This window comes from Balaenoptera musculus, chromosome 14, assembly GCF_009873245.2.
Source record: "Balaenoptera musculus isolate JJ_BM4_2016_0621 chromosome 14, mBalMus1.pri.v3, whole genome shotgun sequence".
Lineage (NCBI taxonomy): Eukaryota > Metazoa > Chordata > Mammalia > Artiodactyla > Balaenopteridae > Balaenoptera > Balaenoptera musculus.
Window position 1 is genome coordinate 76,663,577 of NC_045798.1, and position 18,699 is coordinate 76,682,275.

The 18,699-nt window shown below is 38.5% G+C and overlaps 1 protein-coding gene across 1 annotated transcript in view; it reads right to left on the bottom strand.

Annotated features, from left to right (window-relative positions):
- Positions 1–279: 279 nt before the first annotated feature.
- PIGN (phosphatidylinositol glycan anchor biosynthesis class N) overlaps positions 280–18,699 on the bottom strand; it is a 108,671-nt gene continuing 90,251 nt past the window's right edge. The window contains 1 exon segment of the mRNA XM_036823699.1: positions 280–586. Within this exon segment, the coding sequence (XP_036679594.1) occupies positions 463–586 (124 nt within the window). The 3' untranslated portion in view covers positions 280–462.

An 18,699-nucleotide genomic window follows, 5' to 3' on the forward strand; every position in this document is an offset into this window, starting at 1 on the left:
AACAAGTGCTGAGAGTTGATAAATATTTATGGTGCCACCTGGTGATTTACTTCATGTTCAGCCAGTGCATTGATTTTGGATGTGACCAGTACTGCCCCCTCAGGAGCACATTCTCCTCTGCATATAATACAGGAAGCTGTACAGCTGGGGACCAGAGACTGTTACAGGTGCTCTGAAACATCGGTGAGAAGAGTTGCCAACTAAAGGAAAAAATGAAAATGCAGAATGCTTTACTCTGCTTTTCCACAGACGTAACCACAACTTCATGAAAACCCTAAAGAAAATGGAAGCTCCTTTATTCCAGATAACCTGTAAATTCAGAATTCCACATATAATTTCCTTTAGATGAGCAGAGTATGTTATACATTAATATCCATCTTCTTTATGAATCCTTGATAAGATTTTAGTTGACAAGGAGAATGAGAAACAGGATCTGGATGCTGAATGACGGCTTTGGCAACATCATATGAGGTGGCTTTTGGGTCTGCCACACAGTGTGAGTTTCTTTGTTGTGAGCATCTGTGCCAGGCCATTGAGAAACACCAGAAAGATGGTCATGGACATGACAATCACGTAGTGGCTGATGCTACAGAAGGAGAAAAACATGTTACAGGCAGAGAGAACACATAAGAGGAAAAGCGTAAGATTCCTCTAACTAATATTTCTAGATGTACAGTTGATCCTTGAATAACTCAGGGATTAGGGATGCCGACCCTCTGAGCAGTCAAAAATCAGCTTATAACTTTATAGTTGGCCCTCAGCATCCAAGGTTCCTAAGTATCTATGGTTTGGCATCCTCGCATTCAACCAACCACAGATCTTGTAGTACTGTAGCATTTACTATTGAAAAAAATCCACATATAAGTGGATCCATGCAGTTCAAACCCATGTTGTTCAAGGGTCAGCTGTGTAATAAAATACACAGAATTACAGAGGATACCAATGATTTTGAAATAGATATCAATATGTTAAAAAGAACAAATTTGTTGTAGAAGTAGTGATGAACATAATATTTTGAGAGCGCTCCAACAACTATAATGATATGAAAACGTCTGATTGGTATTAGTAGTGCCTGTGTCTTTGTCACCATTAGAAACTGAATTTTAAAATTTAGCTTTTAGAAAAATAAAGATAATTTCCCCCCTCTAATTCTTATATACTCTGAATAATATCCACAGACTCCCCAAGATGTCCCCAAGTTAAGTATTCTGATATTTTAGAGCATGCCATCCCATGTTTTGACATAAGTTAGAAGTACTTTGACAAAACTACCAGCCACAAAGAAAGAAAAATGTTACCCAAACTCAAATTCAGTGAAGCGAAAGTTTTAGTCTAAGAATCTAAACAAAAGAAAAGGGACACATCTCTCTATTAATCTCAGAGTCAAAGCTACTATCCCCTAGACTTCTGGAAAAAGATAGAATACTCTTAAAATTACTCAATCCCAGTTCCCATCTATCAGCAATAATAAATGTTCAGTTTTTCTTTTTAAACACAGTACATAGTACATGGCTTGATGATAAATTTGGAAATATGGAAAGAAATTTAGGACACAGATATGACAAATGTGCAACAAAGCAGAGGCTTCCTATAGTGATACTAGTACAGTATTGCCCAAGCTAAGCTTCAGTGCAGATTGGCAAGTTATTTATTCACAATGCCTATCAGAGTTGTGTTTAACTATCTAACTTCATAATAGATTCGTACCTTTTACACCCTTCAACAAAGGTGAAGGGAAGGTTCCGCAGGCCTGTAACCAAGCTGGCTTGATGAAGGGAGGTCATATTTTCTCCCCTTTCCTTTCCTCTACCCCCAACAAACAGAAGTCCTGGTGTGGGTTAAAGAAGCGCCTTCCTAAGAATGGCCCCCAGGACAAGCCCCAGGGAACTTGTCTTAGGGCATCTGGGAAGGTGCCTTTTGGGTGCATGTAAAACAGGCCGATCACAGAGAGGGACATGGAGACTAAGGGGAAAGGGAACAGCAGCCTGCAGGTCTCCCTCCCACCTTCTCAATAAATCCAGTCCAATAGGTGGGCAGCCCCCCAAAATGTCAAACTGCTGGCCCTAGGCCAACCTAGGCAAAGCTTCACTTTGCTGTCAGGTAACTGCCCCATAGGCAAGGCCCCTCAAGGCCAGGAAAGAAGGGCCTCTACTGTATGCGGCTTTTATTTATTTATTTATTTTTGGTATTGTTATAAGCTTTTAAGTAAGAACCTCCAGTTGTAAAGCTTTATGGTTTGATAAGATTTCCTTTGGAAAGGCACTGATTCCTATTTAGAATCTTTCTCTAGATTCACTGGTTCGTCTTGTAAAGTAAATTTGATATAGAAGGTCTGGCTAATTAAAAAATAAGAATGAGAACTAGTTATGTTAGAAATCTGGTTCTGGACTAGGGTAGGCTCCTGACCTAAAAAGAAAACAATAAAATTAGATCTTTAACTGCTAGCCAAATACTAACATTAAGATTTTTGAAACGTTTGTTTATTTTCACTGTAAAAATAATGTAATAGAATATTGGACCTGGAAATTTTTTTCTACTTAAATTTATGTGTGTATGTGTTTGTGTGTATGTGTGTTTGTATATATTTTTTTAACCCTGAATGAATATGATATAGCTCTTATCTACCACTTAATTATGTAGATTTTACAAAGCTACTTTCCAACTTTAGTAGCTACAGAGGAAATAAATCACTGATAATTATTTATTTAAAAATGAAAACAATGATAAGACATGTTTATTATTCTACAAAGCCCTTCTGGGAATAAAACTATCTAGATATTTATTTTAACAGAATGCTCTTGAACAACTCATGCCAAAATAGACAAGATTATGTTACTAAAATTATGTGAGTTATGCTGAAATTTTATCACACATAAGTTGGTAACTGGTTGACTGATCTTACTTTAAACATCTTCCAAAGTGGGGCAATTCAAGTTTATCACAGCACAGAGGTGTTAGAAAACTAGCAGCTTAAAAAAAAAAAAATCAGAAAAACTTCCTTTTCCAGGAGATGGAGTAGGTGTACTTTCCCCAATTCTTCCTGCCAAGTACAACTAAAAACTCTGGGCATTGTATATAAAAGAAACATAAGAAGACTGAACAGTGGAAAGAATACAGACAGGTTAAGGATCTTGGGACCCAAGGAATGATTACACAGTGGGTAGTTTCCTGGATTTTCTTTTTGCTGGAACAAATTGGCAAACCAGAAATGCCAATGGACATAGCCCAAACCCCCCCCAAACAACCCAACATGATAACAAAAGCCTACTCTCCAGCCAAAGGACAGACAAGGAATGGGGCAGGCCCAAAAGATGGAAAACTTTTAGACAGTAACTGTTCCACTTCAGCCAGAAGCCACAGAAAAAAGGGTGGTTCGGCTCCTACCTGCTCCAGCAAAGGCCGAGTGGGGCGCCTACACTTCCACCCTCACCAGGCTGTGATGAGGTACTCCAACCCCCATACATCCCTGACCCTGAACCCCCATGGCATGAGAGAACGCTGAGTAGGGAAGCTGGTACTTTCACCCAAACCTGGCAGTGACAAGCAATTCCCACTGTCCGACAGTGTCAGTGGAGACCAACGTGAGAAGCCTCGACTTGCACCCCCATCCAGCAGTAATGAGGGCCCCCCTCACTGGGGTAGTATCAGAGCAGGCCCAGTGGAGAGTCATTCACCTCTGCCCAGAGTTAACAAGGCCATTCCCCTCCCCACTGTGATGTTAGTGGAGGTCATGTAGGGGAGCAATAAGGACTTCCAACCCTTCCTAGCCACGGAAATACCAGGGGAGGCCCAGTGGGGAACTGTAATTCCTTCCCCTGACCTGTAATAACGAGGAGACCCCTTTGGGTGTCAATGGAGGCTGAATGGGGAACCTGGATTTCTACTCCAGTCAGTCAAAAAACAGTTTGGTAGTTTCTTATAAAACTAAACATGCAACTACTGTATGACCCAGCAAGTGTACTTCTGGACATTTATCCCAAAGAAATAAAAGCTGCTGTTCACAAGAATGTTTAGAGGCTTAATTCATAATAGCCCCAAACTGGAAATAACCTCAATGTTCTTCAGTGGGTGAATGACTAAACACACTGTGGTACATCCACACTATAGAATACTACTCCGAAATAAAAAGGAATGAACTACTGAAACACACAACAACCTGGATGAATCACTGGAGAATTATGCTCAGCAAAGAAAGCTAATCCCATAATGTTACATACTGTATAATTCCACACATGTAACATTCATGAAATAACAAAACTACAGAAATGAAAAAAAAGATGGTTGCCAGGGGTTAAGGAGGGATGGAAGCAGGAAGGAAGTGGTTTTGCCAATAAAAGGGCAACACCAAGGATCCTGTGTTGATAGAAGCTGTTCTGTATCTTGACATTATGAATGTCAATATCCTAGGTGTTCTATAGCTTTGTTGCATGAAGTTACCCTTGGGGGTAACTGGGTAAAGGGAGTAAAGGATTTCTGTATTATTTCTTACAATCTCATGTGAACCCATAATTATCTCAAAATAAAATGTTTAATTAAAAACAACTGGCAGCTTGCAGACAACACAAAAACAGGAGGTGGGCTGGCTTGTGCTAAAGGGTCATAGATTGCTGACCTCTGCCCTAGGCTGTCAGGTCCCTGGAGGCAGGGACCATGGTCTGTTTCTCTCCCCATTGCATCTCTAAGGTCCAATTCAAGGCCTTGTGGGCCCTTCAATCAATATTTGTTAAATTATTAAAAATGGTAATTTGTAATTAAAAGAAATCAGAAAATCTTCTTTTGTTTTATATACCCTGGCAGATTTAACCTGGACTGAAATCAGACTCCCCTAAAATAAAAGTCATAGACATATAATCAAAATTAAATGATAAAAAACAAAATCCCAAAATATTTAAAGAAACAAAGAGTCTCTCCCAAAATGAAGTAAAACTAGCCCTAGGAGATATTAAAACATAAAGATAAATGTAATTCTGGCATTAGAATCAATAATCAGAACCAGGGAAGGGAACAGAAAGCACCGTACACTAAAGATAAAGGAAGCATCACAAAAAACTCATGACTGTTCTGGCTAGGCTCACTTTAATTTTATGGGCACAGGTGAGATTTGGTTCTCATGAATGCCTCAATTCTGACTGCACACTTCTGAATTATTTTTCTGTCTCCAAGTCAAACCATTTAACGTTCTTTCTTCTCTCCTCAAAGTTCTATCACCTTCCTCCCCTCTCAGTAGATGACTTTGCTTATTTGAGAAAACTTTATTGAGAGCTAAGAGAGAACTTCTCTTCTTGCCCCAAACCTACTAAAACACCCATATCTGTCCATATTTCTTCCTGCACCTAATCCTGTCTAAAACAAACCCCTCCACTTCTATTTTGGATCCTGTTCCAACTTTCCTACAAAAGGACTTTACTTTCGCAATGATCCCACCCCCTCTCTTATAGAGACATTTCCCCTTCTCTAAAGTGAGCAAAGCTGTCACCACACAGATGTGTAATTTCTCTCATCCTAAAAATAAAAGAAAAACTCTCCCAAGATCCCATGGCTTCCTCTGGCACCATCCTAATTTAAGGCATTTTAAATTTGATATGTAAAACCCAGCTCTTAACTTCCCAAATCTTCCTTCATCAACCTCACTTTTCTGAGGGGCTTCTCCATCTCAGGAAATGGCTTTACCGTTCATTCACTTGGTTACTCAAGATAAAAAACCTAGGAGTCACCCTTGATTCTCACCTTTTCTTCTCCTAGCACATCCAGTCCATTAACAAATTCTACTCACCTCTCTTTCAGAATACTTTGTAAATCTAGCCTCTTGTTACCATTTTGAATCACTGCCCTAGTCGAAGCTGTCATCATCTCTAGTTTAGAATACTGCAAGAGCCTCTTAACCAATCTTCCTCTTCCCTCTCTTGATCCCTGAGTATGTTCTCCATATTGGCCAAAGTGTTGTTTCCAAATGTAAAGCGTATCAAATACTTCCCTGCTCAAGAGTCTAATGCTTTGCCTTATACTTGGAATAAATTCCTAATTCCTTACAATGACCTTCAAAGCCATAAGTGACATCAACTGTCTTTCTGAACTCTCTCCCTACCATGTTTCTCCTCACACCTTTCTCGTCACAATAACCTTCATGTTTTCAAAAGTAATGACATCGGGAAATGGTTATCATAGAAAGCCAACTTAAAAAAAAAAAACAAAACACCCTGTATATGTTTGCATATAAATTAAGTCTAAAAGGAGATACGTCAACCTGTTGGACAGAGGTTAACTCTGAGACATTGAATTATGTGTGACTTCTTACTTTTTCTACATGCTTTCAGTATTTTCTACAATGAGCTTGTGATACGTTTCTATTTATGTGATGTTTACAAATTATGGTAGGTTTAGACATAGAACTCATGGCCGAGCTCATAATTATCACAGAAATCTTCAACTCTCTCCAACTTCTGTTCCTCACAGGACATTTCAAAATCTGCAACAGTTCCTGAGATAAAAATCCTCAACCCAATAAGCTGGATATAATGGTCACAATTCCTCATGTTATAAGAAGGTTCACTCCCCAACCCAGAGACTGGAGTTTGGAGTCAGAGGTGAGATGAGGGATGGAGTGCAAACTGCCCAGTCTACAACCTCGAGGATCAAATCCAGGACAGCCCAATCTGACCCTGGTTCCATGGGAAGACCAGGCAAGGAGGTTAGGAGGCAGGTAGATGAAGGAAAGCCATGAGGACTGTAAAAGGTTACACTATAAAACGAATATACAGAATGTGGCCTATCCATACAATGGAACACTATTCAGCAATGAAAGGGAACAAAGTACTGATCCATGCTACAACCTAAAGGAATGCCAAAAACATCACACTAACTGGAAGAAGCCAGATGTGAAAGACTACATATTGTACGATTCCATTGATTGAAATGTCCAGAATAGGCAAATCTGTAGAGACAGAAAGCAGATTAGTGGTTTCCGGGGGCCAGGTATGGGAATTGCATAGGACTGAATTAGGCACGGGAGAATTTTTTGAGTGATGGAAATATTCAAATACTAGATTGTGGTGATGGTTGCACAACTCCATAAATCTGAAAATCACTGAAGTGATTTAAATCATTTAAAACCTTAAAATGGATGAATTTTATGATATATAAATTATACCTCAATAAAGCTGTAAAAAAAAAAAAAGAAGAGATTATATTCTAGCAGATGTTTTTTCCATTAAATTTTACTATCACTTTTAGGTGTTTTTAAAAACTTTAAAATATTAAATATGACTTGATCTCTTAACAAAGTAGTTTTGTAAAACCAGAAAAGTAGGCGACCCATCCTCAAATTTAGTGACAGTCTATTTATAAAAGGTATTCCACAGATCACCTATCTCCTTGACCTGAAGTGGCCTGAAATCATGGACTCTTGGCTCAGTTAAGCTAACATCATTGGCAGGGAACAGTTGTGAAGCTCATCATCTTCGTGCCATTGAGTCTAAGGCATTCAGTTTGTTATATTTTCCATCAATCAAGTCTTGGTGTCATCATAGCATAGCAGAGTTAAAGGAGCATCAAATTTCTACTTGAAATGAGTTCCGCTGTTCCCACTCTCTCCCCTTGACTTATTGTGACAGCATTTAAATCAGTAATTCTAAAGGTATACATATGAGATGGTAGAGGGACAGGGTCTGTGTGTGGAGGGGCATACAGAATCACCAGGCAGACCTGTTCAACGTGTACAATGGGTGATAAAAGGCTAATTATACTTCTCAATTAGGATAATGGGCAATAGAAGCAGGTCCTATCTGTCAGATGTACTGGGGAAGAAACAGGTTGAGAATCACTGATTTTAATAAAGCTTAGTATTCATTGTCAAGTGTAAAGATATTTTATGGCACTTATTAATTACATTTAGGAGGATATTAAAATATTACTGAACTTAATGATAAGTTTTCACTATATCTAAAGACAGAAGTGATACTTTAGTTGTCATTTATATTTTAATAATGTATAACAATAGTGCACGTAGGAAACAAGGTGCAAATGAATACCACTATCAAACTAAAGTTCAAACTGACGATGATGACTCTTCACCTCATATCAAATACATTGAGAACATAAATTTAAATCTATGTTTTTACAGTTATGAAAATTCCCTCAAAGGAATTTTTTCTCTAGTTTAAAAATGCACTTCTCTCATTATGCAATATAAAAGGCAATACTCTGTAAAGTTTATGGCCTGCTATAAATGAAGAAACTGTGTAAAAGATCAAAAGAAGAAAATGCTAAATTATAGCTCTGTTGGCCCAACTCAGTTTCATGGCCTGGGTAGGATATTTTTCACATGGCTGTTGAAAAAAACACCTGATGCCACAAGGTTCTCCAGAAAACCACTGAAATTACACCTACGGTTTCAGGTGATCATACTGACTGGAGTGTATTCCTTTAAGAGTTTCCATTAAAGCCTGGTAAAATCTGCTCCAAAGATGCATTTTGAACATATTGGACTATACTTACAAACAGATATCCTGTCTTATGCCCTAGCAATGCAATCTTTACTTTTAAAGACACTATTATTTATTAACCTGAAACTCATAGCTGAGGAATCTCTCCAACCTATTTTGAAAACCCACTGCAGTCCCCATGACGGCACTACAGACATTACAGATACATGTCAGACTGCATTCATGGGGGTCATTAGCCCCTAGTCCTCTCTCAAATTCTAGGACAGGTTCTCACCATTTATATATTTATAAAGCAATAAAATAGTGAGGACAAAAGGACAACATTCCACTCCTGTGAATAATAGGCATGGAATGGCTGAAGTTATTAACTGTATTACTAACACAGAGGAGTTTGGAAATAAAATTTGTCACAAAGGGAAACCACTGCAGGAGCACAATTCAAATAACCCTGGTTCCCATTAAGGAAATTCTGACAGTAAGTTTAATCATATCTGCAACATGACAAGGAACTGCTCAGCTTTTCAAATGTATATCCACATAGGAATAATTAGAAAGCCAAAACTTAAAAGCAATATTCTCACAAATAAAATGCAGGAAAAAGTAGAATAATGAAGTTTTGATAGGTGAACCTTATTATATGGTGCTTTAGTTTTGGATCTTGAAGTGTATTTTCCCACACTATCCAAGCCTTTTCCTGGCAATCAATCAGATGCTTATGAAGATGCATGAACCACTTCTGCGCATTAGACCTGCGTCACATGGTTCACTGCGGCACTATATGCCATTACTGCTACACAGGATGCAAAGGAAAGATTTCAGAATTCTAACTCACCAACAAGAGCAGCAGCAGCAACGAAAACCTCACCTTGCAGCATCAACTGGGGCAATTCCACTTAGAAAGCTTAATTCCACTAACTCAGATTTCATTTTGTCTCTCCATCCCAACCTCTTCCACCTCCCCGATCCCCATCATCTTCCTTTCTTAAGTAGGCATCTTTTGTACAATACAATAAAAGACAAAGAAGACAAACAGAGCAGAGCAAGAAGATATTTCAGCAGGAAAGACTGGGAGAGGATGTGGGTAATTTATGTAGGATAGTTCAATGTTCTCAGCCTGATGAACAGAACTGAGCTCTGAAATCTGAAGTCTCTCAGAGCAAGCATCCCATTTTACCCATGGGAGTTAGACTCGTGACGATGAAGCATTGAGACTGAGATAAACTGAGGTTTAACATAACTTATTAACTGGCTATGCCTTTATTCTCTTCCCATCCACTCTGGATTTTTAATGTTGTATAGATGAGGATGTGAAGATTACACCAGGACAAAAGGCATAAACCAGGACTGCTCCAGGTAAACCTGGACATATGATCACTGTATGTGTAGGGCAGCTCTCTTTATAAAAAAAATACTATTACCACAAAATATTTCTACAGCACAGTTTTTACCCTGTATAGCATTAATTAATTATATACTATTTTAATATGTAATATAAATGAAGTACAGACTGAAACACGGAGTTACCGTCCTTTTCTCATGGCTAGTGCTGCTGAGGGAGGGGTCATTAATGCATTCACAGCCTACAAATGCTAATGCACCATTCTGTTTCCCTTGGTTTGAATGATGCTCATTGTTTGTTTTATGCCTCTGCAGTCTCTTTTTTGCTATTATTTTGTGCTCTGATGAACACTTTATTTCCCATGATGGTTGTGTAAAGGAATGCAAGGAAGAGGCCTGGAGGTACCACATGTGTGCCAAGAAGAATGTCACGCTAGATATTAAATTCAAGTTTTGCAATGGGTCAAAGCCTCTTTTAGTAACAAAAATAAAGATAGATAAACTGGACTACATCAAAATTTAAAACTTCTGTGCAAAGGACATAATCAACAGAGTGAAAAAGCAAACTACAGAATGGGAGAAAATATTTGCAAATCATATATCTGATAAGGGGTTAATGTCCAAAATACACAATGAACTCCTACCACTCAACAATAAAAAACCAAATAACTCAATTTAAAAATGGGCAAAGGACTTGATCAGATATTTTTGCCAAAGAAGACATACAAATAGCCAACAAGCACATGAAGAATGCTCAACATCACGAACCATTAGGGAAATGCAAATCAAAACTACAATGTGATATATACTTCACACCCAACAGGGTGGCTACTATCAAAAAAAGAAAAGAAAACAAGGATTGGTGAGAATGTGGAGAAATTAGTCTTCTGCACTACTGGTAGGAATAAAGTGGCACAACTGCTATGAAAAACATTATGGCAGTTCCTCAAAAGATTAAAAACAGAGCTACCATATGATCCAGCATTCTCATTTCTGGGTGTGTATCTCAAAGAACTGAAAGCAGGGCCTTGAATGGATAATGAACACCCATGTTATAGTAGCATTATTCACAATAGCCAAAGGTGGGAGCAACCTATGTGCCCACTGATGGATGAATGGATAGACAAAATGTGATATACACATACAGTGGAATACTATTCAGCCTTCAGAAGGAAGGAAATTCTGATACATGCTACAACATGGATGAACCTTCAGGACATGACCCTAAGTGAAATTAGCCAGATACGAAAGGACAAATATTGTGTGATTCCACCTATACGAGGTACCTAGATAGCCAAACTCATAGAGACAGGAAGTAGAAAAGTGGATTCCAGGGGCTGAGGGGAAGGGAAAATGGGGAGCTGCTGTTTAATGGGTATAGAGATTCAGTTATGCAAGATGAAAAAGTTCTGGAGATTAGTTGTACAGCAATGTGAATATATTTAATAAAACTGAGCTGTACACTTGAAAATGGTTAAGGTGTTTTTTTAATGTTATGTATATATTACTATAAGTTTTTTAAATAAAAGAAAAACATTATCAAGGAAAAAGACTGTCAAAGTTGGCAATCTGGATTTAGTGCAAGGTACTATGACATGGTAACGGGCCCTGTAACATCACTGAAGCCTGGGAGGACAGACCTTGAAGGAAGCAGGAAAAAATTATGCCTGGAAGCACAGAATAACTTCAGGGATCAAAAGAGAATTGAAGCCTGACTGTTAAGGTTATGACACCAGGAGCACTTAAGGATAATGCTTAATCACCCTGACGGTGCTGGTTTAGTTAGCTCCTCCATTTCCAGACACACATTCTACCCCACCCGTCACTCCATGGAATGAACTTGTATAAAAAAGGCAGTCAAGATTCTTAACTCCCAGGCAATAATTCACTTGTGGAAGTAACATCTAAAATATTAAAGCTCCAGTAGAACCAAAGTACATGGCTGCTCACTTATATGCCAGCAGAATGTACACTGTAGTTTCGTATTCAAGGTTCTCCAAGTTAAGGTTCCCAAAGGCTATTTTCTGGAAATTTGTTTATCCAAAACCTAAGGTTTCTGAAATTCAACTTATTTATCACACTCCAGATGAGTAGGCATTGGGCTTTTTCACCTCTATGCTTTGCTCATATCCATTTTGTCTGCTGAAAACACTCTAAGTTCCCTAACTGAAATTATACCCTTCATTCAAGGCCCAGTTCAAATGCTGACCTTGAGCAATGTCTTCTCCGTCATTGAAGTCGGAATTGAAGCGGGCTCCACCTGGTATTCACACAACGCTTAAGCACATGCTGCCTCGTATTACAGTTGTTCTGTCTTACAACCCTGAATGCAGGGGCCATGTGTCAGAGTCATATCCTTCCAGGGCTGGAATATTCCTTATAAGTTATACAGTAGAACTTCCCCCTCAGTGCTTGAATTCCCTACGAAAAACTCTGACGCAGGAGTTATCTATCTCTAGCAGTGGGGCATCACCAAGTCTTGAGGAGGCAATCCCATTCACCTTTGGGTCCTCGGTAACACCTGGAATGCTTCATGGATGGTGAGTGCTCACTATATACTTTTTCCTGAAGAAATGATCTATACATTAAGTGTACATATAATGCAAAAAACTGAAACCTAGGTATTCCATGTTATTGTTAAAGTCTTTCAGAGCCAGTTTCCTCTGCTGTAAAGTAGAAATAATTATATTTTCTTCACATCATTGTCATTAAAACTAATGAAATAACCTATGTAAAACTCCTAATACACTGTGTGCAATAAATGACATTTTAATACTAATTATTATATCAGTTTAATACCTTTCTCAATAATCCTTAACTTTACCCATTTGTTGCTTAATTTAATCTGGCTTTTCCCCAGATTTGGGTATGTTTTTTTCTGTGGCAAAACAATCCAATCCTCCAAATAGTTTCTGGAAACTTCTAGTGATCCCAGAAAGGAGGAGAGATAAACATGATTGCATTAAATTCCTTAAAACAGTTTAACTTAACATTTCTAAAGAAAGACATTGCAGAATTTTCCAGAGAAAAACGGTGACTATCTTTAAACAAGCAACATGAAAGACTGGGAAAGAGAGAAAATAATTTTTGGACAAAGAAGGATACAGGACTTCCAGAGTGGATCAAGGGCTGATGTTGATGCCAGAAGGTGGAAAATGAAATGCTAAAAAGGGTATTCTTTCTCTTTCTCTCTCTTTCCCTCCCTCTCTTCTTCCCTGCCTCCTCCCCACCCCTCCCTTTCTCTTTTTCGTCCTTCTTTTCTTCTTTCTTTTTCTTCTTTTTGATGAAACAGTATATTACTGGAGAGGAAGAAAAGGTAATTTGAGGGGTTGGTGTTGAGGGGAACGTTCTGCTAATTAAGTTTTAGATGAAAGACTGAAGATGACAGAAAGGGAACAGGACCAACAGTGCTGAATGGAATGGGATCCATGAAGAACTGACAAGAGATGGATGTGAGCAAGAGGGCACAATGTAATGAGAAAGACAGGCTTAGGGTTGTTGCTCAATAGGTACTTGTTGAGTGAAAGCATGGAAGACTAAATAAGTCAGTAAGTGGGGGAAAAGGTCCTGAATTCTGGGATCCAATGCTGAAAAGAAATCTCCTCTACTGGAGTCCTGAGTATAAGGTAACCAAGGTCAGCAAAGGTGACACAGCTAACGAAAATTTCTGTTCAGGGCCTTGCTCATGGGTATCTTGATTCATCACTATGTCCTTGAATTTGCCCTGGACTCTCTGTAGCCCCAGCAAAAGTCCTTCTAGGGCACACACAAAGCCTCAGAATTTCATAAGCATTACAGTACTGCAGCGTTTCTTTAACCGTATCTTTTAACTCTCCTAGGAACAGAGTCTTCTTTATGTCACAAGGTTTTTCTCTCAACCACCAATATGAGACTACCTGTTGCCATCTTCTGACATAAATAAGACGCCATCTGCCAGCCGTGCAGTTTGGCAGTGTGTGCTTGGGTCTGTGGTGCTTGTCGGCAACCTGCATGCCCCGTGACGGCCTTCCCCTAGCAGGAAGCTGCCACCGGCCTCATTCCCAGCTTCTCAGTATTTTCTCTTTGAGGACACAACTCCGCTCTGCATACTCAACAAAGGCCTCTGGCCCAAAACAGGACTTTTCTGACCTAAGATGCCCTTACTCTTGGCTCATTCCCTCCTAATCAATATTTCTTTCTCCTGTAAATCCTAGATTTATATTATTCAAAACTTTGCAGTGAATGGTTCCTTTGCAACAATCACAAACGTGGGATTAGACACAGAGCCACTTTTCAAAAAGAGGTTATTAGAATTACAAAACAAAGACTCCGGGGAATTCTAAGTAGAGGCACTTAGGGGCAGTGGGAATACACAGCCCTGGTGCCCAGGTGCTGCCTCCCTGACCTGCTCAGCCATTTACAGGCTCTGTGGCATGAGCAAGTCGCACCCTCCTTAGGGCCACGGGGTCCTTAACTGTAAAATGAGGCAGTAAATATATCTGTGGTGGAAAATAATGTGTACTTCTCAGTGCTATGATAAACAGCACATGAAATAATGTGCTGGAAGATACTGTAAACATGGTGGCACAATACCAGTGTTGGTTATTAGTGCTACAGCTGTGACCGGGGGCAAGCCTTTGACTGGCATCCTGAGCCTCCTACTCAAGTTTGAGCTTCTGTCTTGTTTTGCTTTTTGCCAAATATAAACGGATTCCCTGATCTCTGAACTGCCTGTATCATGCCTCTCAGGGCCCATGGCTCAAATAACCAACTACTGGGTACCAGATTCTGTGTTGCAATGCCCTGCTCTGACCTTGCGGGGATGGGTCACTACTCTACTCTGTGAATGGGCTTCCTACATTTGAGCCCCGATGCTGGACCCCAGTTTTGACAGAGGGTAACCAGATCTAGGGATATTCATGCCTTCCAACTATAATATCATTCCTCACACCACTCATGGGTGAAACAAAATGATAACAAAATCTTAAAAGGAGGTGTGAGGGTATTCCCATGTGATAACTGCCCTATTTCTCCTTCATTTTCCAGTTAAGCTTGAAAGAGTGGTCTGGACTTATATAACTCTACTTCCTGACCTCCCATTTCATTTATGACTTTCCCTTTAATTTTTTTTTTTTGAATTGGAACCTTTTTTGTTGTTGTTGTTGTTTCAGTGTATTAATATACTTATTTCCTGTTTCTCTTCCTCTTCCTCACTTTTTTTTTAAATTAGTCATCAATTTTATACACATCAGTGTACACATGTCAATCCCAATCACCCAATTCAGCACACCCCCACCCCCACCCCCCCGCGGCTTTCCCCCCTTGGTGTCCATACGTTTGTTCTCTACATCTGTGTCTCAATTTCTGCGCTGCAAACTGGTTCATCTGTACTATTTTTCTAGGTTCCACAAATATGCATTAATATATGATATTAAGTTTTTCTCTTTCTGACTCACTCTGTATGACAGTCTCTAGATCCATCCACGTCTCAACAAATGACCCAATTTCGTTCCGTTTTATGGCTGAGTAATATTCCATTGTATATATGTACCACAACTTCTTTATCCATTCGTCTGTTGATGGGCATTTAGGTTGCTTCCATGACCTGGCTATTGTAAACAGTGCTGCAGTGAACATTGGGGTGCATGTGTCTTTTTGAATTATGGTTTTCTCTGGGTATATGCCCAGTAGTGGGATTGCTGGATCATATGGTAATTCTATTTTTAGTTTTTTAAGGAACCTCCATACTGTTCTCCATAGTGGCTGTATCAATTTACATTCCCACCAACAGTGCAAGAGGGTTCCCTTTTCTCCACATCCTCTCCAGCATTTGTTGTTTGTAGATTTTCTGATGATGCCCATTCTAACTGGTGTGAGGTGATACCTCATTGTAGTTTTGACTTGCATTTCTCTAATAATTAGTGATGTTGAGCAGCTTTTCATGTGCTTCTTGGCCATCTGTGTGTCTTCTTTGGAGAAATGTCTATTTAGGTCTTCTGCCCGTTTTTGGATTGGGTTGTTTGTTTTTTTAATATTGAGCTGCATGAACTGTTTATATATTTTGGAGATTAATTCTTTGTCCGTTGATTCGTTTGCAAATATTTTCTCCCATTCTGAGGGTTGTCTTTTTGTCTTGTTTATGGTTTCCTTTGCTGTGCAAAAGCTTTGAAGTTTCATTAGGTCCCATTTGTTTATTTTTGTTTTTATTTCCATTACTCTAGGAGGTGGATCAAAAAAGATCTTGCTGTGATTTATGTCAAAGAGTGTTCTTCCTATGTTTTCCTCTAAGGGTTTTATAGTGTCTGGTCTTAGATTTAGGTCTCTAATCCATTTTGAGTTTACTTTTGTGTATGGTGTTAGGGAGTGTTCTAATTTCATTCTTTTACATGTAGCTGTCCAGTTTTCCCAGCACCACTTATTGAAGAGACTGTCTTTTCTCCATTGTATATCCTTGCCTCCTTTGTCATAGATTAGTTGACCATAGGTGCATGGGTTTATCTCTGGGCTTTCTATCTTGTTCCACTGATCTATGTTTCTGTTTCTGTGCCAGTACCATATTGTCTTGATTACTGTAGCTTTGTAGTATAGTGTGAAGTCAGGGAGTCTGATTCCTCCAGCTCCGTTTTTTCCCCTCAAGACTGCTTTGGCTATTCGGGGTCTTTTGTGTCTCCATACAAATTTTAAGATGATTTGTTCTAGTTCCATAAAAAATGCCATTGGTAATTTGATAGGGATTGCATTGAATCTGTAGATTGCTTTGGGTAGTATAGTCATTTTCACAATATTGATTCTTCCAATCCAAGAACATGGTATATCTCTCCATCTGTTGGTATCATCTTTAATTTCTTTCATCAATGTCTTATAGTTTTCTGCATACAGGTCTTTTGTCTCCCTAGGTAGGTTTATTCCTAGGTATTTTATTCTTTTTGTTGCAATGTAAATGGGAGTGTTTCCTTAATTCCTCTTTCAGATTTTTCATCATTAGTGTATAGGAATGCAAGAGATTTCTGTGCATTAATTTTGTATCCTGCAACTTTACCAAATTCATTGATTAGCTCTAGTAGTTTTCTGGTGGCATCTTTAGGATTCTCTATGTATAGTATCATGTCATCTGCAAACAGTGACAGCTTTACTTCTTCTTTTCCATTTTGGATTCCTTTTATTTCTTTTTCTTCTCTAATTGCCGTGGCTAGGACTTCCAAAACTATGTTGAATAATAGTGGTGAGAGTGGACATCCTTGCCTTGCTCCTGATCTTAGAGGAAATGCTTTCAGTTTTGCACCATTGAGAGTGATGTTTGCTGTGGGTTTGTCGTATACAGCCTTTATTATGTTGAGGTAGGTTCCCTCTATGCCTGCTTTCTGGAGAGTTTTTATCATAAATGGGTGTTGAATTTTGTCAAAAGCTTGTTCTGCATCTACTGAGATGATCATATGGTTTTTATTCTTCAATTTGTTAATATGGTGTATCACATTGATTGATTTGCGTATATTGAAGAATCCTTGCATCCCTGGGATAAATCCCATTTGATCGTGGTGTATGATCCTTTTAATGTGTTGTTGGAATCTGTTTGCTAGTATTTTGTTGAGGATTTTTGCATCTATATTCATCAGTGATATTGGTCTGTAATTTTCTTTTTTTGTAGTACCTTTGTCTGGTTTTGGTATCAGGGTGATGGTGGCCTCATAGAATGAGTTTGGGAGTGTTCCTTCCTCTGCAATTTTTTGGAAGAGTTTGAGAAGGATGGGTGTCAGCTCTTCTCTAAATGTTTGATAGAATTCACCTGTGAAGCTGTCTGGTCCTGGACTTTTGTTTGTTGGAAGATTTTTAATCACAGTTTCAATTTCATTACTTGTGATTGGTCTGTTCATATTTTCTATTTCTTCCTGGTTCAGTCTTGGAAGGTTATACCTTTCTAAAAATTTGTCCATTTCTTCCAGGTTGTCCATTTTATTGTCATAGAGTTGCTTGTAGTAGTCTCTTAGGAGGCTTTGTATTTCTGCGATGTCTGTTGCAACTTCTCCTTTCTTATTTCTAATTTTATTGATTTGAGTCCTCTCCCTCTTTTTCATGATGAGTCTGGCTAATGGTTTATCAATTTTGTTTATCTTCTCAGAGAACCAGCTTTTAGTTTTATTGATCTTTGCTATTGTTTTCTTTGTTTTTATTTCATTTGTTTCTGCTCTGATCTTTATGATTTCTTTCCTTCTGGTAGCTTTGGGGTTTTTTTTTTTTTGTTCTTCTTTCTCTAGTTCCTTTAGGTGTAAGGTTAGATTGTTTATTTGAGATTTTTCTTGTTTCTTGAGGTAGGCTTGTATAGCTATAAACTTCCCTCTTAGAACTGCTTTTGCTGCATCCCATAGCTTTTGGATCATCGTGTTTTCATTGTCATTTGTCTCTAGGTGTTTTTTGATTTCCTCTTTGATTTCTTCAGTGATCTCTTGGTTATTTAGTAACATATTGTTTAGCCTCCATGTGTTTGTGTTTTTTATGTATTTTTCCCTGTAATTCATTTCTAATCTCATAGCGTTGTGGTCAGAAAAGATGCTTGATATGATTTCAATTTTCTTAAATTTACTGAGGCTTGATTTGTGACCCAAGATGTGATCTATCCTGGAGAATGTTCTGTGCGCACTTGAGAAGAAAGTGTAATCTGCTGTTTCTGGATGGAATGTCCTATAAATATCAATTAAATCTATCTGGTCTATTGTGTCATTTAAAGCTTGTGTTTAATAATAAATATTATAAATAAAATAAATTTTCATTTTGGATGATCTGTTCATTGGTGTAAGTGAGGTGTTAAAGTTCCCCACTATTATTGTGTTATTGTCTATTTCCTCTTTTATAGCTGTTAGCAGTTGCTTTATGTATTGAGGTGCTCCTATGTTGGGTGCATATATATTTATAATTGTTATATCTTCTTCTTGGATTGCTCTCTTAA